The sequence below is a fragment of the Monodelphis domestica genome, chromosome X (assembly GCF_027887165.1).
Source record: "Monodelphis domestica isolate mMonDom1 chromosome X, mMonDom1.pri, whole genome shotgun sequence".
Taxonomy (NCBI): Eukaryota; Metazoa; Chordata; class Mammalia; order Didelphimorphia; family Didelphidae; genus Monodelphis; species Monodelphis domestica.
In genome coordinates, this window is record NC_077235.1 from 80,217,852 (window position 1) to 80,240,806 (window position 22,955).

At 42.5% G+C, this 22,955-nt stretch overlaps 1 protein-coding gene across 1 annotated transcript; it reads left to right on the top strand.

Moving 5' to 3' along the window:
- The first annotated feature begins 252 nt into the window (after positions 1-252).
- Positions 253-22,586, top strand: VSIG1 (V-set and immunoglobulin domain containing 1). The gene is made up of 6 exons (XM_056809842.1): positions 253-370; positions 5,442-5,640; positions 10,062-10,217; positions 15,731-15,850; positions 19,352-19,484; positions 21,869-22,586. Exons 1-6 carry the CDS (start codon positions 362-364, stop codon positions 22,008-22,010), a joined length of 759 nt encoding a protein of 252 aa, XP_056665820.1. The 5' UTR covers positions 253-361; the 3' UTR covers positions 22,011-22,586.
- Positions 22,587-22,955: the final 369 nt, after the last annotated feature.

Consider the following 22,955-nt stretch of genomic DNA (forward strand, 5'->3'; position numbering starts at 1 on the left):
CCCACCCTGGGCAGGAAGATTGTGTGTGGGAGAGACAGCAAGCCCCCTGCTGCCTCTGGGGCATTTTCCCCTTCTGCCCTCGGGGCCCCAAGGAATCAGGCCACTCGGCAGCAGACATTCTCCACTTGATCCCAGTCCTCCTTCCAGTGGCCCCCAGCGCTGCTCCAGCACCGCCCCTTATCGCCCCGCGACTGGCTCCCGTAGTGCCTCATTTCCCGGAAATGCTCTTCGCTGAGTTTTTATTCCGTTTCACCCCACCCCCACCTCCGAAGCGAACCGGGGAATCTCGTTCAGGCAGGCGGGGACCCAAAGGCCGGAGGCCCACAAGAAGCTTCTACTCCAATGAGACGGACACCAGACAATGACGGCGGTGAGAAGTTAAGGCCAACTTTGTGGAGCGTTTCTTTAACTTTACAAAGCAGTTTACAAACTTTATCTCACGTGGTCCTCACCACAGCCTGGGAGGAAGGTACTATTATTCTTCCCATTTCACAGATGAGGAAACTGAGGCAGAAAAACCCCGAGACCGCTGTGAGATCCCACAGCTAGTACCTGAGGCTGGATTACTTGTGCACATTTAAGTATATAGCCATGAATCTATTCGAAAACGAAGGCGAGGCAAGCCGGAAATGATCGTGTAATGTAGCCAATAGCCTATCAGGCCTTCAGACAGGCCAAACGAAGCCATCGAGGCACACCCCCAACACACACTGAAGGATTCTCACTCCTTCTCAACGGAGCCCCTAGTGACTTGAGCAAGGCCCCCTTTCCCTTTCCTGTCTTGGTCACCCACAGATTCTTTACCAGTCTCGGCAGTGGCTACCCTGGTTTGAGGGAGGCGGGGGCTACTCTCTTCTCTCTCCCCAGCTTCTTCCATGCGCATTTCTTATAATGCAAGAGAGTGCCCCCTCTCCCCTCCCCTCCCCCCACTCAGTCCTCCCCCGGGCTCTGGACCGAAGGGCTGTTTTCTAGTGTTTTGCTTTTCGGAACAGAGCAGGCCACGGGGAGTACTGGTGCACAGATGGGGCTCTTCTTCCCCGCCAATAACGGCCTCCGCGGGAGGGGCCTCTCCAGATCCCCGGCAGGTGGCTCGCGAACGGGCTCCGCAGTGCCCAGGGCTGTGGAATGGAAGCAGCCTTGAAAGCTCGAGGGGCAACCGCAGCTGGGAAGCCTGGGAGCTGGAGCCAGAGGGCAGAGTTGTCGAGAAATCCCCGGGAAGGAGAGGGAAATGGAACCAGGAGCCTTTCTTTCCGTGCCTCTATTTCCCGGAGGCGCTTCCCCCTCGTTGTGGTCCCCGTCCTCCCCCCGGAGAGGGGGACAAACCCGGTGTCTAGGCTGTGCTTCTCAGCAGCTCTGTCCGGGCAGCTGAGGCTCCAGCTTTTCTGGCCCCACAGAGACGAGCCTGAGAGGGCACTGTTTGCGGCTGTCGGCTGAGGAGAGCGCAGGCGAAGGCCCCGGGGAGATGGAGCGATGAACGGGGAGTTGTGGGAATGGCGCTATCGCTATCGTCCCGCGCTGAGCCTGGGAGGGAAGTGATCCCAAGGAGCCATTAATAAGGCACACAGCCTCCTCTTTAACGGGCCAGAGGGAGAGGGAAGCAGCTGTGCGCCCTCCTCCTGGGCTGAGGAGCCTGAGCTGTGAACCAGGAGCTGCTGAGCTTTCTCAGGAGATGTGTGGAAAGCGGCCATTTGGGGAGGGGGATGGAGAGCGGCTGCCAGGAATGGCCCTGCTAGATCAGATCAGCCTGCCTTTTAGCCTAAGCAAACGTCCCTCCGCCTGGCGCTGGAGTCTGCACAGGGGAACAAGAGATGATGAGCCGCGGCTGGGGGGGGGGGGGATAAATGGATTCTAGGAAAGGGAATCTAGCAGCCCCCGGGCACTCTGTTAGGCTACATGGTCCTAGTAGTGAGCTCAGAGTGTGCAGACAGTTTAACAGCTCTTACTTCGTGCCAGACTGCTTTTCCAAAAGATCACACCCATCCACAGGTCCACCAAAAATGCAGTGGTGCGTTTCTTTCGCTAGTCTGACACTGAAGTCCTTGGCTTTTTCTGTCTTCGCCAGCCTGGTCCCAAAATTGTTCTATTTGTCATCACTTTGATTTTCAGTGGATTTGAAAGGGGGGGGGGGGAGTTATTCACAAATCGTTTTTCTTCACAAACTTCCTGTTGGTGTTATTTGTTTATATGTATAAGAAGGGTCATCACTCGGATATTTCTGACCAGTCGTTGTACATTGGAGATCAGCCATCAGAAACAATTACTGTGGAGATGCACCCCTAGTCAGCTTCTTTCCTTTTTATGTGGGGGACATTCATTTGTTGTTGCAGACATCCTTTTATTTTTATATGCAGATCCTTCTGGTTTGCCTCCTTGAATTTTTTCCATTTGTTTACTAGAGAAGAATTTTCTTCCCCTCTGCGATGGAGCGCAATACTTCATTGCTTTTCGTCTAATCTTCTTAGGAGGTGTTTTAAAAAGATATTTCTATCATTGAATCACTTGGAATTTATTGTTCTTTGTAGCATGAAATATAGATTGAACTCCCCCCTCGCCATGCTGCTATTCCGTTTTCCCAGCACGTTTTATTGTATAATGCCCTTCTTCCCCACTGTTTTGTAATTTGGGATTTAACAAACAATATTGTTTCTCTTTCGTTCTCATTCTGTTCCACTGATTTATTTTCCCATTTTTTCGAAAATCCAGTACACGGTACTTTGTTAATTACCATTTTATAGTACAATTTGTCACTCCCATGAACCTCTGCGGGGTATGTGGGGCCATAGGGAACCTGCAGTCAAGAGACGATCACATGTTGGGTGGCCTACAAGTAGGCTCTTTTTTTTAAACCCTTACTTTACAATACTGTGTATTGGCTCCAAGGCAGAAGAGTGGTAAGGGCTAGGCAAGGAGGAGTCAAGTGACTTGCCCAGGGTCACACAGCTGGGGAGTGTCTGAGGCCAGATTTGAACCCAGGACCTCCCGTCTCTAGGCCTGTTTCTCAATCCACTGAGCTACCCAGCTGCCCCCTACAAGTGGGCTCTTGCTCACGTTCTGGGCACCAGAAGAAGCCTTGATCTGTATCTAAGGGGCAAGTGAACTTCCTCTCGAGTGTGCAAAGCTCCCCAGGTTCTTAGATTGGTGCCCTCTGCTGGGGTGTCACAGAAGACAATGGCTTTGAGGTTGCTGGCTCCCGTTTGATGTGTGTGTGTGTGGGGGGGGTCCAGAGCCCTGGGAGAGAGCAGGATTGGAGCTTCTAGCATGATTTACCACCTGATCAGAATGTCTGTGAGTTTTCAAAGAAACTCAGACCAAAGAATTTGTGAGGAGGAAGAACAAGGACTTAGCCCCACTATAGTAAATGCTAAAGCCAGGATCAAAAAAGATCTTGATGTGCTCATCTTTGGGAGTGGATTTCATGAGGCAGCCAGGTGGTGCCGTGAATAGAATGCTTGACCTAGAGTCATGAAGTCTTGAATTCAAATTTAGCCTCAGCTCCTCATTTAGCTGCCTGACCCTGGGCAGGTCATTTCACCTCTGTCTGCCTCAGCTTCCTCATCTGTAAAGTGGGCATAATAAGAGCACTGACCTCCCAAGGTCAAAATGCGATGATCTGTAGAACACCTTAAAGAGATAAATGTTTCACAAGACACGTGAGAGGTGTGACCAGAGAGCAGATCATCTTAAAGAGACCAGAGGGTTGCAGCAGTCCACAAACTCAATATGAGGAGGCAGCTAGGCCATGCCACAGTGGATAGCAAAATGGGTCTGAAGTCAGGAAGACTTGAGTTCAACTCTGGCCTCCAACACTTCCTAGCTGTGTGTGACCCTGGGCAAGTCACTCCATCCCTGATTGCCTGGCAAAATGATCCACTGGAGAAGGAAAAGGCCAAGACCCCTGCCATGAAAACCCGACAGATAGTCATGGTCCATGGAGTCTGGAGGAGTCGGGCACAATGGAATGACAATGACAAACAAAACTCAATGTGAATTAATGATGATGATGATGACTCACCTCTGTAGCACGGAATAAGACTCTAATACGAATCTAGACTGTATGAAAAAAAGCATTCATTACGTGTAGTTTCGGGTGCCACATTTTAAAAAGACATTGCGCAGATGCAAGCAAATGCAGGGCAAAGAACCTTGGACTCCTGTTGCATGGGCCCTGGGTGAAGGAAATGGGCATATTTTAGCTGGAGAAGGGAAACTTGGGAAACCGTGGGATGGTTGTGTTCCAGTATGTCCGAGGAGCTCTTGTAGAAGCGGGGTTAGATAGATTTGTTCTCATTTTCCCCAAGGGGTAGAATAAGGAGTGATGATGGGGAGACAGTGACAAAGAAACAACAGAGCGATGACATTTCAACAAAAGTAGGATGCGCGAGACCTGGGGAAGTAAGATGTTCATTCCCATCAGAAGTCTTTAAACAGAAGCTCATATCCGGTCATATATGCCTAGGGTCATATAGCTTGTTGACAGAATGGGAGTGGACTGGCTCATGGGCACAGGCCTTGTAACGTACCTACATCCCCTGCCTGGTTCTAGTCAGAGACCACAGAGAAGACTGGGGGTGAGCCTACTCTTGGCACTGATAATGCAAGGGTTTGCAATGGGACATGAGCCAGAGGAGTTTTCTAATTGACTCCTGAGGTTGGAAGACCTCATGATTCAGGGGATTCTGAACCAAAACTCAATGCATTGCCAAAATGAGGGACCCACATTTTGGTCCTTTTCTCTTTCTCAACTACTCAGAGCTGCCTTCAAGAAGAATGGCAAGGGAGGGGGAGAAGAGCAGCTGCCCTGTAGGCACCATTCACCTCCAACTGCCAATGGGCTTCTTGATGGGACCTCTGGATTTCCCAGATTCATAAGATTGTCTGGACACTTCCATCTCTGAATGCTCATTTCCCTAAGATCAGCAAAAAACAAACAGAAAGAGACAGAGTATAAAGCCACATGAGCCAAGTAGGAGAGAGACAGGGTACCAGCTGCCCTTCTCTCACTCAGCTCTCAGCAGCAGCTCAAAGTAGACCTGTCACCTCCAAGGGGAAAGAAAAGAGAGTGAGACCAATTAGTCAGTCAATTAACTTTTAAGAAGTGCCTACTATGTAACAGATGCCATGCTAAGTGCTGGGGGAGCACATTTTCCTTTTGTGTACTTACTGAGCTCTGGTTTATCAATATCTAAGTCATCTCCCATTGTGAACCCCTGCATCATAATGATGGAAAGTAGGTTCAGCCCAAGGTTATTCTGCATGATTTTATGGATTGGAACCAGCCAGGGAATATTTTTGTTTGCTCTGGCCAGGTCAGTCTCATTCCACTAACAATTCTGCAGAGAGGCTTGATGTGGTATGAGGTTAGATCCCTCAGTTGATCTGTTGTGACCTGGAATATGCAAAGTTTCTTTTTATGCACCTCTGTTATTTCTCTGTTGTCACAGGTTTATTATTCACAGGATGGACAAGCGTCTGGCATTGGCAAGTATAAGGACCGGGTCACAGGGACCTCTACCCCAGGAAATGCCTCCATCACTATCTCCAACATGCAACCTTCAGACAGTGGAGTTTATGTCTGTGATGTCACCAACCCACCTGACTTTCAGGGAATTAACCAGGGACTTATTGTGGCCAACGTATTAGGTACCATAAAGATTTTCTCTGTATTTTTGTTTCTAGGGGCGCCATATTGGGTTGGAGGGACACCTCGAGGGAGGAGGGTTCCATAGCCAAGGGCTGTGATCTTGAATGCTGATGAAGCCAATAGCAGGGGTCAATATAGGTTTCTTCCTTCTGCCTGTTTTCTTCTGGGTGACATAGGGAACCATAACCAACATAACCCCAGGGGACAGTGAAGCTCCCAGTGAGTCAAAGCAAAGTACCTACTGTGTGCCAGGCTCTGTATTAAGCACTGAGGATACAATGAAAGGCCATACCAATCTCCACCCTGATCTAATTGGGGGAGACAATAGGTAAACAAAAGTTTAAAACAAGATATGGAAAGATAAATTGGAGATAGATTCAGGGAGTCCTTCATGGAACCCGACTGTGGGAAAACACCCTGGCCTGGTCCATAAGAAACCTGCTAGTTCACTCTATCTCTAACTCACCATGTGCCCCTGGGCCAGTCCTGTGACAGTCCTGTAACCCTTGTTGACAATCAAAACTGAGTTTAGCACCTACTTGGCAAGCATGATCTATTCAAATCAAATGCTACCAGACTATGGTGTTTGCTCTCTCAAAGACTGACTGGCTACCAGGGAAGTTCCTCACTGACCTCTGCCATATCTTCACATAATGGGGTCTTAGTATCTCTTTCATTATAAGTAGTGTCCCAGAATTCAAGTTCTTTCCCTTACTCCCTGCCTAGGTGGGGCAATAGATAGAACACTGGGCCTGGACTTAGGAAGACCTGACTTCAAATGCAATCCCAGGCATTTACTAGCTCTGTGACTCTAGGCAAGTCATTTCACTTGGTTTGTCTAGAAAACGATCTGGCGAAGAAAAGGGGATGCTACCTTGCCAGGAAAACCCCAGATGGGGTCACAAGGAGTCGGACACAACTGAACAGCAATAACAAAGAATATGTAAGAGGCCAGTTGGATGGCTTAGTGGATGGAGAGCCAGGCCCAGAAACAGGAGGTCCTAGGTTCAAATGTAGTCTCAGACACTTCCTAGCTGTGTGACCCTGGGCAAGTCCCTTCACCCCCAGTCCTTACCATGCTTCTGCCTTAGAACCATATATAGTATTGATTTTTTAAAGATGAAAGTTAAGGGTTTAAAGAAAATAAAGAATATATAGAATTTCAGCAAGTATTATTTGTAATGGGGAGAAGTTAGAAGCCTTCTCAATAAGATCAGGAGTGAAACCAGGATGCCCATTATCACCAGTATTATTTAACATAATATTAGAAATGCTAGCAATAGCAATAAGAGAAGAAAAAGAAACTGAAGGAATCAGAATGAACAAATAGATAATAAAACTATCTCTTTTTGCAGATGATATGATGGTATAAGGGGAAATTCCTAGAGAGTCAACTAAAAACTTAGTTGAAACTATCAATACTTTTAGTAAGGTAGAAGTACATAAAATAAATATACATAAGTCATCTGCATTTTTATATATTACTGACAAAGCCCTGAAAGAAGAGATAGAAAATGATACTCCATCTAAAATAACCACAGAATAAAATATCTGGGTGTATACCTGCCAAAACCCAGGAACTTCATGAAATAGTTATAAAACATTTTTTACACAAACAAAGTCATCTGTAATGATTGGAGTAATATTAATTGCTCATGGATGGGCAGAACCAATATAGTTAAGATGATAATGCTACCTAATCTACTTATTCAATGCCATCCCAATCAAATCCCCCCAATTTATTGAGCTAAAAAAATTCATTTAGAAGAAAAAAAGATAAAGAATAACAAAAGAATTAATGAAAAATGTAAAGGAAGGAAGTGTAGTAGTATCAGATTTTAAACATTGTTAAAAACCAGTAATTATCAAAACTATCTAGAACCGGCTAAGAAATAGAAAAGTAGATCAGTAGAACAGAACAGTCATACAACAAACAGTAGTGAAAGATCATAGTTACCTTGTGTTTGACAAAAACATAGATCCAGGTTGTTGGGCTAAGAAATCTCTATTTGGTAAAAATTGCCAGGACAACTGGAAAGTAGTTTGGCGGAAACTAGGTATAGACCAATATCTTACACTGTTCACTAAGATGAGATCAAAATGTTCTAGACCTAAAAGGAGCTATCACAAGTAACTTAGAACAGGGAAAATATTACCTATCATATTTATGGCCAGGAGAGAAATTTATCATTAAATAACAAGATATGGAGAGCACTATGAGCCGTAAAATGGATCCTTTTCAGTGCATTAAATTGAAGTTTTTTTTTGTACAAATAAAACAAAAGTTGTCAAGATTAGAAGAAAAACAAAAAACTGGGGGGAATTTTTCAGACAATCTCTCCGATAGAGGTCTTATATCAAAAATATATAGAGAAAATTGTCAAATTTCTGGCAATAAGAGCCATCCCCCAATTGATAAATGGGCAAAAGATATGAACAGACAAGTTTCAGATGAAGAAATCAAAGCCATATATAGGTATGTGAAAAAATGCTCTAAATCACTACCGATTAGTGAAATGCAAACCCAAACAATTCTATACCCATTCGATGGATTAAAACAACAAAAGGGCAAAATGACAAATGTTGGAGGGGATGTGGAAAAGTGCGAACACTAATACACTGTGGGTGGAACTGTCAACTGATCCAACCATTTTGGAGAGCAATTTGGAATTACCCCCAGAGAGCTATAAAACTGTATATCCTTAGACCCAGCAATATTATTTCTCAAGGAGATGAGGAAAAGGGAAAGAACCTATATGTCCAAAATATTCATAGCTGCTCTTTTTGTGGTGGCAAAGAACTGGAAACGGAGGGAATGCCCATCAATTGGGGAATGGCTGGACAAATGATGGTATATGATTTTGATGGAATACTATTTGCCATAAGAAATGATGATCAGATTAATTTTTTTTCACCTGGAAAGAGGTACATGAGATAATGAAGAGTGAAACAAGTAGAACTAAATGAACATTATATACAGCTACAGATTCACTATTTGAAGAATAACTTGTGAATGTTCACGTCCAGATAATGAACCGAGAAATGGAAACATGGAAGACGTCATCTATATAATTTGTGGGATGTTGCCTTCTTTGGTGTGGGGAAGGGAGGGAGAGGCTGAATTAAAAAAGTAAATGCATAAACAAAAAAGTTTTTAAATAAATAAAATAAATGCTGCCACTAAGGGAAGGGGGTGGGAACCTATAGGAAAAGTTTGTTACTTATAATAAGAAGACCTGGGCCCACATGTCTTTGGCGTAGTCATTTCTAGTGCAGTCCTCGTTCTCAAGACTTCCTGACTTGACCTTCTCAGCAAAAGGTTCTTTCTCATGTTTGCTTCTAAACCTTTTGGGGCCACTTGCTTCTATTCATCTCTTCCTTGGCTCAGGGATCAGGTCAATCTCTTCCACTGTTTTATTTGGACTCCTTCGTCTTTTCCATTGGTCTTTCCAACTTCTCTCACTCCCTTTGGGCTCCAACCCACACATGTACACCATTCTAGCAGCAGATCTTACAAATTACCCTGAGGCTTGGCGGGGCCTCCAGCTAGAACACTGAAGGGAAACTGGGGAGGCGGAAAGGGAGAGTTGGCAGGCACTGCTTGTGGTCTTGCTGCAACAGGACAAAGGAAGCCCTACTGATCAAGATCTAGAAGATGCAAATGTGGTTTAATAGAACAAATACTGGCTTTGGAACCAGAGACGTGGTTCAAATCTTGCCTTAGACTCTGACCTGTGTGACCACCACCACATGATCATAACTCTCAGAATATCCTGTGTAAGATGGAGATGGGACCTTCTGTGTGAGGTTTTTGTGTGGAAAGTGTTTTGTAAGCTTTTAAAGTCTTGTAGGCAGTTGGTGAACAAGCATTTATTAAGCATTTACTATATACCTGTTGTTGTTTAGTGGTTTTCAGTTATTTCTGACTCTTGGTGATCCCATTTGGGGTTTTCTTGGCAGAGATACTGGAGTGGTTTGCCATTTCCTTCTCCAGCTCATATTATGGGAGAGGAAACTGAGGCAGACAGGGTGAAGTGACTGGACCAGGGTCACCCAGCTAGGAAGTGTCTGATTTCAGATTTGAATTCAAGAAGATGATAGCCATCAAATACTGTGATTCTGATTTTCTTTCAAAAAGTTTGCTCCCAAAACATTATCTATATTTCCTTAAGTTGAACAGTTTCATTCATGACATATAACATAGAAGTTCTTGGTTATAAATCTGTGGGGAGCTGGAATAGAGAGGTAACATCTGAACCTCAAGGGAGACCTTCATTACCCAAAGCATCCTACTGTCATTGGGTGGAACCTTACAGAAATTGTCAAGGGAGTTTTGGGAAACATCAGAGAAATGCATTGTGGGAAATGGGTAACGGAAGACAATTGTTACAGACTTTTTCTCTCTTTTATTGTCTTCCAGTAAAACCATCAAAGCCTTATTGTAGCATCAGAGGGACCCCGGAAGCAAATCATGCCATCTCCCTTTCCTGCTTCTCTGCTGAAGGGGCACCACCCCCTAAGTACCAGTGGTTTAAACTGGAGGAAGATACCATCAAACCTGTGAACGAACAATACAGTGAGTAGTGTTTGAACCTATGACTCAGTGTGTGGGATAGGTGACATCAGGTGATCACTCTCTCCGGAATGGAGTAATATTTCATTGACCCTGTGGTTTTGAGGCACTTTTTAAAGATTGGTTTGGAAGGATTGTCCGAGAGGCTTCAGCTTTCGTTGCTACCTGAGCTGCCATCTTGGCTTCATCCCCAGGAATGCTTCATTGGATGTCAGTCTATTCTTGTTTGTAGGCCCAAAGAAGAAGCTGAAACATAGGCTAATGTGTCTTGCATGTCTTGCTTCCTCTCTCTGCACCACTACCCCAGCCCTGGAGGCCCACTTGTTTCTATTTCAGTTTAGGGTATATCTAGACCTGGGACATTCTCGATCTGGGAGGCCAGGGTAGGGGTTATGGGTCAGCACCCATATGGGACAATGATGTGAAAATTATTAGAGTCTAGAAATCCAATAGCATACCTATAACATTAGCAATAATGCTAACCTTTACCATGGCCAAAGCCCCATTGCCAATGCTAGCCCAGATATCTACACCACCCTGCAGATGCTCTACCCCTTAACTATAAAACTAGCTCTAATGACCACCTGAGAATCTAGTTCTAAACTGAGTATGAACCCAAAATATCCCTACTCCTAAGCCTAACTCATTGAAATGCATGTCCTAGACGGTGACCCAAAAGTCAGAGTGCAGTTTTAAGCCTTATAAGCTTAAACTTTATTTCTTTTAAATAGAGAAATGGAGCAAGAGATCCCAGAGAGGAATAGGGCAGCTTTTTAGGGTTTCCTTACAAGTCCCTTTGGTGGAATTGACCCAATCGTAAGTTGCACTAAGAGTTTTGGGATACCCTCTATATTTCGAATGGACTTTCTTGTGTATATATTATTTCCTCCCAGTAGAAGGTAAGCTCTGTGAACTTTCTCCACCCTACTTGGTATAACAAAATCAGGAATGTCTACACCCTTACTTAAGGATTAAGTATCTAATACTTACATGTACATGTGATAACAAATGACAAATCAGAAACAGCTGACAGACCCCTGGGCTGTCCTAAGTTAAGCTTAAGCTACCATTGGTACATGTAAGATGCAGAAAAGTGATGCAAAACTGTCTATATATTTCGCATCACTTCCTCTCTCCAGCCTCTTTTGCGGCGGAGAGGTGGCTTTTGGCAGCTTGCTGAGAGTGCTAAGTGTACTGGTATCTTGGCGTGGTGGCAGCTATTGTCTGGTTTGGTGGTGAGTTTTCCTTGATACTATACTGGGAGAAGCAGAGTAGCCTAGTTCAGGTGAGGCATCTTACTGAGCTCTATCGGAGTTTAGGCTGATTCTTTCTCCTTTACCTTCCAAACACTATCCTCTTAGGAAGCCACTAATCTTCAGAGACCTCGTGGCAGAGGACTTTGAACTCCTCCCCTGGCACAGGCCAGGTGGGAGAAATCCTACACCTTTCTCTCTCTCTTCTCCTTAATTCTTTTCCTCTATATTAATTAAACCACCATAAATTTACTAACTGACTTGGGTATTTTACTTGGGATATCCCCTGGCGACCAAAATTAATTTAGATTAGGTCACAACCCTAAAATTATCCTTACAGTCTGTCAACCAAGAAGGGATAACAAGGACCCCCAAATTTCTGTGAAATCTCTTTCCTTTCTCTCTTTATTACTTCCAGAAGTCAGCTTTTAATAGCTTATTTTGATCAGCTGTAGAGGTAAGTAAATTTGGATTTTTTCCCTCTCTCCTTAAATTAGATAGAACATAGCTGTTTTAATCTTAGCAACAGGGCCCTAAGGTCCTGGCTGGGAGAGCTGTTTCTAAATCTCCCTTCCCTTAGGGAACAAACAACCCAATTAGGCAACCCTCACTGACAATACTGCCTAGATTACTCTTAATTAGCACTGAGAGAAATCTGGAGAAAGTTTTGGCCTTGTCCTGCTCCCCACATATTTTGTGAGGCCCGCTAGGGAAATAACTACAAATATGTATATATATATTCCGACATTTATATGGTGCTTGAAGAATTAGGGACATTAAGGATTTCAGGATACCTCCAATTTCTTATGTTACTAGGTAATTTCATTTTTGTACTCCTAAATACTGTGATAAGAAATGCTAACATGAAAAAATTTGAAGCTGAAATGCAGAAAAATATGCAAAAATCCGAAGCTAAAATGCAGGGAACCATGCAAAAATCTGAAGCTAAAATACAGGAAATTATGCAAAAATCTGAAGCTAAAGCACAGAAAAACATAAAAAAATCTGAAGCTAAAACACAGGAAAACATTGAAAAATTTGAGGCTAAAATACAGGAGAACATGCAAACCCAATTGGATAATTTAAAATGTTTCTTACAGGATCAATTGGCAAATATCCACCCCACCAAAAACAGGTCTGAACCTGACAAACCTGTTTCTGAACCTCTAAATGAGGAAATTCCCTTCCCTGAAATGGAGATGGAAAACACCTTCCCTACAGCTCAGCTAACAGACTTGTTCTTTCATGGTCTGCAAATCTTGGCTGAACTTAATTCCCAAGATCATTCTCCTGAAACTCAAACTTCTGAAATCCCAGTTTCTCCTTTTCCTTCTCCTACCCAAAAACCAATTCCAGCCCCAAGGAAATCTCGTCCTTCCAAAGAAATTCATCTTAGTAAAACTAACTAAGGTACCAAATTCAACTAGAGGTCCTTTTCCTCTAAGAGAAATACCTGAAATAGGATGGAACGGGGATGTGGTGACTCTAAGGCAAAATATACTGTTTACTCCCCAAGAAATAAATGAATTCACATGAAATATTCCCACATATGAACAAGATCCCTTTCTGGTAACGAAAAAGATGACAGACATATTTTTTCAGTATAATCCATCTTACAAAGATGTTGAAAACTTGCTACAGGCTTTTTTAACTGAACGTGAGAAAAATAAAATAATTTCTCATATCAAAAAAACCCGGGGGTGCAATGCAGCACACTGGCCATCTCAGGATCCCGAATGGGACTATAACAACTCTGAGGATTATTTACAACTATACCATTGTAGGGAAGCCATTTTAATGGCAATGAGAGAGTGTTCAGACAGTATAGATAAGTGGACAGAATTTGAAAGAATTAAGTAAAATGGGGGAGAGACACCCTCCAGATTCATGGACAGAATAATTGAGTTTGGGGGTCGATACCTGGATTTTGACCTATCTAAAGAAAATAGCTTAAGACAAGTTAGAAGGCTCTTTGTCAATAACTCTTGAAAAGTGATATGGGATTATTTTAGAACACATTGTCCAACATGGCCGGAGATGGACCTTGAAGAATTGCAGAAAACAGCTCTATATGTTTCAAAGGGAAACAAAGAAAAGGAGGAAGAGAATAATGATCTCATGGAGGAAATGAAGAAACAATTGATATATTTAGCAGATAAGATGGCTAAACTGGAAAGAGGGCATAATACTCAACCAATGACACTTGCCCCTCCCCAGGAATCTAATTATCGATCCATTACCTGACAATTCTGTGAGAAGAAGGGACACAGAATGATAAAGTGTAGAACTTTATTCAAGGCAATCTGAAGGAATATGCAGTTTAATAACAACTACAGAAGTGATAATTATAGAAATAACTATAATAATGATAATGGAAACCACAACTTTAGGAATGATAACTATAGGAATAGATATTGGGAAAATGATAACTCAAACCAAATGACTCCACAACAATATAACTTAAGTGGTGCTTGTCCAAAAAATACTCAGGGTGCTAATGCTCCTCAGGGGGGTGCCCTTCAGGGGAGTGCCCAAGGAACTTCCCAAATACTATGACGGGGGGCGGCTGGGGCACAGGAATCAGAGGATACAACCTTTGATTTTCTGGACCCTGATGTCCTACTACCCATTGTCCCTATCAACTACCCCCCCATACTGATGATGAACCTCATGTTACCTTAACGGTGGGTAACACCTATTATGATTGTCTTCTAGACACTGGAGCTTCCAAGTCTGTGTTAAAGAGTACACCTGATTTACATTGCTATTCCGTTGGCTCAGAGAATGTAATGGGAGTGTCAGGGATACCCCAAAGAGTTAAAAAACTTTCCCCTAGAATGGTGTCTGTAGGACCCCTAGAGGTATAACATTCCTTCCTTTTGATGCCTGACTCCCCTTTAAATTTGCTGGGGAGAGACCTTCTATGCAAACTCAGAGCCACAATAACTTGCTCCCCAGATGGTTCCTTATCATTGGAAGTACCAGAAGAATCTTTAAATTTACTCCCTATAATTCTCTCAGAGAGTCAGGAAGGGAAAGAGCATCCCACCTTTGTAATACCTGCAGATATACTGGAGTCTCTTTGGGCCACATCTTCTTGTGCAGATAAAAACTAAATCTGGCCCACCGCCTTCCATTCCTTAGTATCCCGTCTCAAAAGAGGCAATAGAGGGTATTACCCCGGTAATAAACTCATTACTTGACCAGGGAATAATAATACCTTGTAAATCTGAATACAACACGCCCATCCTGCCCGTTAAAAAAAACAAAATTATTAAAATTATCCTTTCAGCTCCTTGAGAGCAGGGACAGTTTTATCTTAGTTGTTGTCTCTCCAACACTGGCACAGTGACTGGCATACAATAGATACTTAAAAACCCTTATATTCTCTCTTAGAATCAATACTAAGTATCAGTTCCAAAGCAGAAGAATGGTGAGAATGAGGCAATTGTAGCTAAGCCACTTGCCCAGGGTCACACAGCTAGGAAGTGTCTGATGCCATATTTGAATCTAGAACCTGTTGTCTCCAGACCTGGCTCTCTATTCCCTGAGCTACCTAGCTGCCCCACACAGTAAATGCTTAATAAATGTTCAATAAATGAATTGAGTTTCAAAGGCCTAGAACAGTATTGGCAAACCTTTTAGAGATCACATGCCCAAACTGTACCTTCAAGCTGCCTGTGAGCCCCCAGCATTACCCCAGAGAGTGGAGGGAGGAAGTGCTGCTGGATAGAAGGGTGGGGCATGTGAACATTGTCCTCTGGCACTGGGGCACACATTCACATCTTCACCAACACGGGCCTAGAAGTAGCATTGGAGCTGGGCTTTTTAGGATGAGCAAGAATTAGACCTAGGGAGGACCATACCACAACTCACCATACCTTCATTTTTTCAAGCCCTTATCTTGTGTCTTAGAATTGATATTGAAAACCGATTTCAAAGCAGAAGGCAATCAATATCTTGCCTAGAGTCACACAGGAAGGAAGTGTCTGTGGTCAGATTTGAACCCAGGACTTCCCATCTCTAGGCCTGACTTTCTATCCACTGAGCCACCCAGCTGCCCCACACCATACATTCATAACACACCACCACCCACATCCAATTGACTGTAAACTTCTTGAAAGCAGAGACTATTTCTGGTCTTTGCTTGGCATACAGTAGGCACATAATAAACGTCTGTGGAATTGAATCTTGTTGAAGCATTGTTATTTATTCATATATGTAGATTTGTCATTTCAAAAGTATCTTTCCTATTTTTGACAGATCCAACTACTGGGCTTTTGGTTATTGGCAATCTGACCACCTTTGAAAAAGGCCACTACCAATGTATTGCTAGCAACAGCCTTGGGAACAGCTCCTGTGAGATTGATCTCACCACAGGACGTGAGTTAATTGTTGTATCCTTCTTGTGACCTTGGGTGTGTGTCAGGGTTATCTGACCCAATGGATTCTTAAGGAACTCCAAATGGATGTCTGGTTCCTCTCTGGATTTTCTTGCCTTATCTCCCTATTTCATTCTATAAGTATTCAAGCCTTTGATTTCATCAGGCAAGCTCCCAAAATGGAGGCCTAAGTGGTGAGAGATCCCTCCACAAAATGGCAACTCAACTGCAACTTAAGGCCTGGAGCACTGACAATTCAATGATTTCTTTAGGGTTGGGCACCCAATATGATCAGTGACTGGTTTTTCCAATAACTCTAAGGCCCACCCATTGGCCCTCACTGCCTCTCTCCACATAAAACCAAAGGCCCCTCCATAGTCTCTGGCTAGGTTTCTCTTCTGGTTCCTTTCAGAATATCCAAATGAAATGGTGTGATCTGAGTGAGGTCACTCTGTCTTAAAAACCCTTTTCAAACTGGAGAAAGGTGACCCTAGCTCCATACCTCTGGGATTCCCAATGTCAGGATGGAAAAGGGAGGAAGAAACTGAAGTAGCCTAGAAAGGGGAAAGGTAGTATGATAAGAAAGACAACTGAATTTGTACACAGAGGACCTCGGTTCAAATCCTGTCTCTGCCACCTAACGCCTATATGACCTTTCCCCTCAGAGCCTCAGTTTCCTCTTCCATTTAATGAGCAGTTTAGAGTATGCCCTGCAACTGAGAAGCTTCAGATGACAGTAAAGATCCAAATGATGATGTATACATAACAAGATACCCAAGTTCTAGAACTGCAGTGACAAATCTATGGCACACATGCCAGAAGGAGGCACTCAGAGCCCTCCCTCTCTGTGGGGATGTGTGCTATCTCCCCAGCACAAAGTTCACAAGAGTTCATTACTAGAAAGTCAGAGGGATGCAGGGCTGGGATGCTCCCCTCCTCCTCTTCATGGCACCTGAGGACATTTCTCATATCACCTGCCCCCTCCAGAAAGTTCACCATCACTGCTCCAGAGGAACCAAATTTTTCAAGCATGGCCCCAGAACAGATTAACAGAAGGAGACCCTACTTGCTGTGTGGTATTCAGCAATCCCTATAGTTCAGGTGTCTCTTTTTGTTTTGAAAATTTTATTTAGTCAATTTAGAACATTATTCCTTGGTTACAAGATTCATATTCTTTTCCTCCCTCCCCCCCCCACCCCTTCCCATAGCTGATGTGCAATTCCACTGGGTTTTATATATGTCCTTGATCAGAACCTATTTCCATGTTGTTGATGTTTACACTAGGATGTTCATTTAGAGTCTACATCCCCAAGCATATCCCCATGACCCATGTGATCAAGCAGGTGTTTTTCTTTTGTGCTTTTGCTCCTACAGTTTTCCTCTGAATGTGGATAGTGGTTTTTCTCATAGATCCCTCCAAGTTGTTCAGGATCACTGCATTGCCACTAATGGAGAAGTCTATTACGTTCGATTGTACCACAGTGTATCAGTCTCTGTGTACAATGTTTTCCTGGTTCTGCTCCTTTCGCTCTGCATCACTTCCTGGAGGTTGTTCTGCATCACTTCCTGGAGGTTGTTCCAGTCGCCATGGAATTCCTCCACTTTATTATTCCTTTTAGCACAATAGTATTCCATCACCAACAGATACCATAATTTATTCAGCCATTCCCCAATTGAAGGGCATCCCCTCATTTTCCAATTTTTTTGCCACCACAAAGAGCGCAGCTATGAATATTCTTGTACAAGTCTTTTTGCTAATTATCTCTTTGGGGTACAAACCCAGCAGTGCTTTGGCTGGATCAAAGGGCAGACAGTCTTTTAGCACCCTTTGGGCATAGTTCCAAATTGCCCTCCAGAATGGTTGGATCAATTCACAACTCCACCAGCAATGTATTAGTATCCCAATTTTGCCACACTCCCTCCAGCATTCATTACTTTCCTTTGTTGTCATGTTAGCCAATCAGTTCAGGGGTCTCTTAAGACCCCAAAAGATGATGATATACTCTCTTTTCCAATTAAAATAAATTTTAGTAATGTTTTGTTTTTCCCACTTATATGCAAAAATAATTTTTAGCTTTAGTTTCCTAACATTTTGAGTTCCACCACCCATCCCTGAGAAGGTAAGCGATTTGCTATTAGTTATACATGTTCTGTCATCATTGAAAACATTTCCATATTGGTAATATTGTGGAAGAAAATGTCTAAAAAAACCCATGAAGAAAATAAAGGGAAGAATGGCTGGCTCTGATCTTCATTGAGATTCCATTGGTTCTTTCTCTGGGGGTAGATAACATTTTTCTTCAGGAAACCTTTGGGATTAACTTGGATCATTGTATTGCTAGGAATAGTTAAGGCCTTCACAGTTGTCCATCGTACAGTATTGCTATTGCTTTCTAATGTTCTCTTGGTTACTAATTTCAACCTCTATCAGTTCATATAGGTCCTTCGACGATTTTCTGAAGTCCTCCTGCTCATCATTTCTTATAGCACAATAATATTATATTACGATCTTATAACATAACTTGTTGAGACATTACCCAAGTGATGGGCATCTCCTTAGTTTCCCATTCTTTGCTACTACAAAAAGAGTTGCTATAAATATTTTTGTACACATAGGTCCTTTTAGGGGCAGCCAGGTAGCACAGTAGATAGAGCACCAGGCCTGGAGTCAGGAGGACCTGGGTTCAAATGTGGCCTGAGATACTTCATAGCTTTGTGACCCCAGTCAAATCACTTAACCCCTTCCACTTAGCATGTGCCCTTCTGTCTTAGACTTGTTACTAAGACAGAAAGTAAGGATTTAGAAAACAAAAACCAAAACAAACACAAAACCAAATTGGTCCTTTTCCCTTTTTTATTTTTAATTTCTGTGAAATATAGACCTAGGAGTGGTTGTATTCCTAGATCAGAGGGTATACACAGTTTTATAGCCCTCTGGGCATAGTTCCAAATTGCTGTCCAGAATGATTGGATTAGTCCCAACTGTCCCAACTATACATCAGTGCCCTAATTTTCCCACATCCCCTTCAACATTTATCATTTTTCTTTTCTGTCTTATTAGCCAATTTGATGTACCTTAGGGTTGTTTTAATTTGAGTTTCTCTAAATAGCGATGATTTGGAGCATTTTTAATGTGATGATAGATGACTTTGATTTCTTTGTCTGAAAACTGACTATTCATATCCTTTGACCATTTATCAATTGGGGAATGACTTCTGTTTTTCTAGATTTGCTTCACTTCCCTATATAATTGAGAAAAGAGGCTTTTGTCAGGGATGTCTGCCATAAACATTTCCCCTCAGCTTTTTGTTTCCCTTCTGATCTTGGCTGTATTAATTTCATTTGTACAAAAACCTTTTAAATTTAATGAATTTAAAATTGTCCATTTTACAATGTTCTCTATCTCATTTGGCTGTCAATTCATCCTTTAGCTGATCACTCTCTAGCCTGAAGGTTCATGATGTGAGTTGCACTATTGACAAGCAGAATTTTTTCCCCCTAGATTCAGAAGCAGGCATCATTGTTGGGGCACTGATCGGAGCCCTCCTGGCCGCCATCATCATTTGTTTGATCGTTTGGTTTTTCATGACGAAGTCCAAGTCCAAGAAAGGAAAAGCAATCACAAAGGAGATGCAGTGAGAATTTTTCTGTTGTTTCCTGACTGATAGTTATTTCTTGTCTTGAAAAATATTTTGATCTTTTCTTGTTACATCATTGCTATTTCCCAATAACTTGTCCTACTGGCCTTTGTAAAACCAGGATCATACTGTTATAGTCATCCTGGATAGGCAAAATATTTGGACATGTTGACAATATCTGATAACACATGCCTAATTTCACACCTGTATTCATCGCTACTTTACCAAGGGGTGGAAGGCAAATTCCAGCATCAGGAGTGAAGCTTGCCTTGAACTACTCTGAGCTTTGTAACGTACTGTGTGGCTTGGCTACACGTCCTGTGGTCGTTGTAGACATTGTTTTCTTGGCTCCACTAACTTCCCTCTGCATCAATTCATATAAATTTCTCTGAATTCTTCCCATTTATCATTTCTAACAGCACATTCCATTAGATTCCTATACCATAATTTGTCCAGCAAATCTATGATTGATGGGCATCTACTTTCCCCCCATTTTCCCCTACCACAAAAATTACTTCTCTAAATATTTTGTCATTAAGTGCAATCTTGCTTTCCATCTTCGATCTATTTAGGGATGTCTCTAATAGTAACATCGATGGATATAAACAGTTTGGTGATTTTTATCACATAATTCCAAACTATTTTCCAGAATGGGGTTGAACTAGCTCACAGCTCCCCCAACAGTGTATTAAGAATTTAATAAGCACCCACTATGTGTCAGACCCCGTGATGAATGCCAAGCTATTAGAGTGCCTGTCTTCCCATAGCCCCTCCAACATTGACTCTTCTATTTTTACTATCCTTGTTCATTTGATATGTGTGAGCTAAAAACTCAGAATCATTTTAATTTTAATTTTTCAATAGTAGTGATTTGGGACAATTTTCCATGTGTTGATAGTTTTTGGGTTTCTTCTTTTGAAAACTCTATATCTGCTTAACATCTCTTTAGTTGAGAATAACTCATGTTCATATTTTTTTAGGTTAATTCTCTAAAAATCTGGGATATAAAATAGCAGAGATATTTAATGCAATGAGTGTCCTCCAATCTATAGTTTCTCTTCTGTTTTTAGTAGCTTGATTTCACTTATTCAAATGCTTTAAAATTACATATAATCACATATCTATTTTGTTTGTTATGCCCACCTCAAATTTCTTGTTAAACTAAGAATTCTCTTGGGGGCAGCTGGGTGGTTCAGTGGATTGAGAGCCATACCTAGAAATAGGAGGTCTTAGGTTCAAATCTGGCCTCAGACACTTTCTAGCTATATGACCTTGGGCAAGTCACTTAACCCCTATTGACTAGCCCTTGCTGCTCTTCTGCCTTAGAACCAAAGGTAAGGGTTTAAAAAAAAAGAATTCTCTCCTAAATCATTGTTAAGAAAAGTGCCTCCTTCCATTTTTCTCTACTTTTCTTTTAATGATTTAATGACTTTTTATGTTAAGGTTGTTATCCAATTGGAGCTTATTTTGGTATTTTGTATATGATGATGGTCTAAACCAAATTTCTGCCAAACTACTCTCCAATTAAATTCGATTTAATTCAAAAAATATTAATGCTTACTATGCACCAGGCACTGTTCTGAGTATGAAAATCTCCCAGCAGTTCTTGTCAAAGAAAGTCTTTCTTCTACTAGTTAATACTGGTGAATTTATCTAATCCTAGGTTACCAGGTTTCATTGCTTCTGGGTTTTCCTTATCTACTCTTTTCTACTAGCCTACTTTTTGAACTTGTAACAAATAGTTTTGATGTTTACTGCTTTATAATTGGAAATCTAGTCAATTCAATTATTAATCAACAAGCTTTATTAGGCATTTACTATGTGTCAGGCACCAGGTTTGGCACCAGCGAGTCAAAGAAAAAATTAAAATAGTCCCTGCCCTCAAGGAGTTTATATTTGAATAAATCTGAGCATACAAGATAAATGCAAAGTAGAAGCAAGGTAACTGTGCAGAGGAAGGCACTAGAATCTGGTGAGAGTAGGAAAGACTCCCTAGGTAGGTAATACTGGAGTTGGCTCTTCAAAGAAACAAGGGATTCCAGGAGTCAGAAGTTGGGAGAGTGAGAATTCCAGTCCTGAGGATTAACCAAAAAAATGGCACCAAGACACGAGATTCCCTCCCTTTCTCTTCACCAATATTCCCAGAACCTAGCACAGTGCCTGACACATAATCAATGTTTAATCCACATTTATTGACTAGCTGAAATAGAAAATATGGTTGGTTTCCTTCCTCTTTGGATGTCTTTTTCACTTTGCTCACTTCAGTTATGGGGCCCAAATGTTGCTCAGCATAGAGGATGCGCCTCAGTCTCCACATCCCTCGCCCCTCTGGTGTTTATCTCATTCATATACTCTTCCCCATTCCTTCTTCTTTCTCACAGGCCTATGACGAAGACACTCCAAAGTTCGGAATACGAGTCAGTGCCGGCCCAGGAAACTGCCCCCCGAGAAGTGCCTCTATCACCCACAGAGCCTGAATTATTGGCCCCCAACCATGAGGAGGCTGAAGGAGAGGAGAAATAAGCTGTGACTAAAGACACAGCTGCACTCCAGCCAACCCACCGCTAGTGTTTGGAACCGAGTTGCCATGGAAACCCCCCATAACAAAGCCTGTGTGTGATTAAAGCCTAGACATCCACATATTTCCTACTCTGAATCCCAGGCAAGAGGCTCAATTTAGTTACCCAAGAAATACAAGGGCTCCTGCACAATATGTTGGCAGTGTGTTATTTTGCTTAGTTATATTTTTTAAACGTGTAAAGGCAATTTGGTGGATGGAGAGATCCTTGGACCTGGGAGTTCAGAGACTTGGTTTCTAGTCCTGGTTCTGCCATTATCTCCACGTGTGACTATGAGCAAGCCCCTTCCATTCTCCAAGTCTCAGTTTCCCCATCTGTATAACATGAGTGGGGTTGGACCAGGTGATTCCTAAGGGCCTCACCAACTCTGCCATGCTATCACATCCACAATAAATGATTGGCTGGCTATTTCTAGCTTAAAAGAAAATATTTGGCAGAATTTGTGACTTGGATTGAATAATCTAATTTCTCTCTGATATTCCACATGCAGGTTATTATGAAATAACATTGGTAAAGTCTAATTCTGCTACCATGTTCCTGTTATTACTGGTCACCAGGAAGTATTTCTAGCTTTTCATCAGCAGTCAATAAGAATGAGTATTTCTTCTAAGGACAACTAACTTAGGGAAGATCCCAGAGAGAGAGAGAGAGAGAGAGAGAGAGAGAGAGAGAGAGAGAGACAGAGAGAGAGAGACAGAGAGAGAGACAGAGAGAGAGACAGAGAGAGAGAGAGGCAAAGAGACAGAGACAGAAAGACAGAGACAGAGAGACATCTTGGTCCCCAGGGAAGAAGTAAGACGGGTCTCTGAAGCTCCACATTGGCTTCTCTACTATCTAAACTCTCCAAACTGATCTTGGTGAGGGCCCCAAGGGAACGTGATTTATCAGG

Coding starts and splice junctions, on each gene's coding strand:
- VSIG1 (XM_056809842.1), top strand. Junction 15,851..19,351: donor GATTGATCTCACCACAGGAC/GTGAGTTAATTG, acceptor TTTTCCCCCTAG/ATTCAGAAGCAGGCATCATT. Junction 19,485..21,868: donor GCAATCACAAAGGAGATGCA/GTGAGAATTTTT, acceptor TCTTTCTCACAG/GCCTATGACGAAGACACTCC.